The sequence below is a fragment of the Octodon degus genome, unplaced genomic scaffold (genome assembly GCF_000260255.1).
Source record: "Octodon degus isolate 3935 unplaced genomic scaffold, OctDeg1.0 scaffold00016, whole genome shotgun sequence".
NCBI classification, from domain to species: domain Eukaryota; kingdom Metazoa; phylum Chordata; class Mammalia; order Rodentia; family Octodontidae; genus Octodon; species Octodon degus.
Window position 1 is genome coordinate 18,038,797 of NW_004524592.1, and position 662 is coordinate 18,039,458.

General features: G+C 40.8%; 1 protein-coding gene across 1 annotated transcript in view; it reads left to right on the forward strand.

Annotated features, from left to right (window-relative positions):
* Nucleotides 1-662, forward strand: part of Zgrf1 (zinc finger GRF-type containing 1) — a gene marked incomplete at its 5' end in the record, with an annotated part of 95,048 nt that overhangs the window by 69,876 nt on the left and 24,510 nt on the right. Inside the window, one exon of the mRNA XM_023710167.1 lies at nucleotides 280-407. Coding sequence (XP_023565935.1) covers nucleotides 280-407 — 128 coding nt within the window. The remainder of the gene's footprint in view (nucleotides 1-279; nucleotides 408-662) is intronic.

The window sequence follows — 662 nt, forward strand, 5'->3', positions numbered from 1 at the left end:
GTCTCTGATGCTTTGCGAAGCTTGTTCTAAGTAGGTACTTTAGACCACTGAGCCATCTCACCAGCCCACATGGTATTTGTTCTTATTGATGAGTTTTAGGCTAGAGTTAGGTTAAGTACCATATAATCCTTGATTTTTGGTTTGTATGTAGCAATAATAAAATAGATAAGGTGATTGAGCATTTCTGTTTGTTCAGAGCTCAGTTAGTTCTGGTTGATTTCCACGGTAGTCTGCTCCTTCCTTGGTAAGTGGCTTCTCTCATCTTCTGCTGTCCTGCAGGTCCTTGTGGTTGGCGTGACCTGTGCAGCCTGCCCGTTCCCCTGCATGAGCGACCTGAAGTTCCCGGTGGTTGTGCTGGATGAGTGCAGTCAGATGACCGAGCCCACTTCCCTGCTTCCCATCGCAAGGTAGCCCACATGTGGCTTTCATGGAGAATTATTCTAAGGCTGCCCTGATTTCACACCTCAGCAGGTCAAGTACTAAAACTGATTAATAGGGCAATTTTTTGAAGGAAGTGTATGAGAATCCTATTAGGTTACAGTTTTTTTTTTTAAAAATTTTTTTTAATTTATTTTTTTATTGAGAAATAAATATGAATGAGACAGTTTCACAGCTGATTAATAGGACAGTTTTGATAGTCAATACACTGAACATTGTTATCT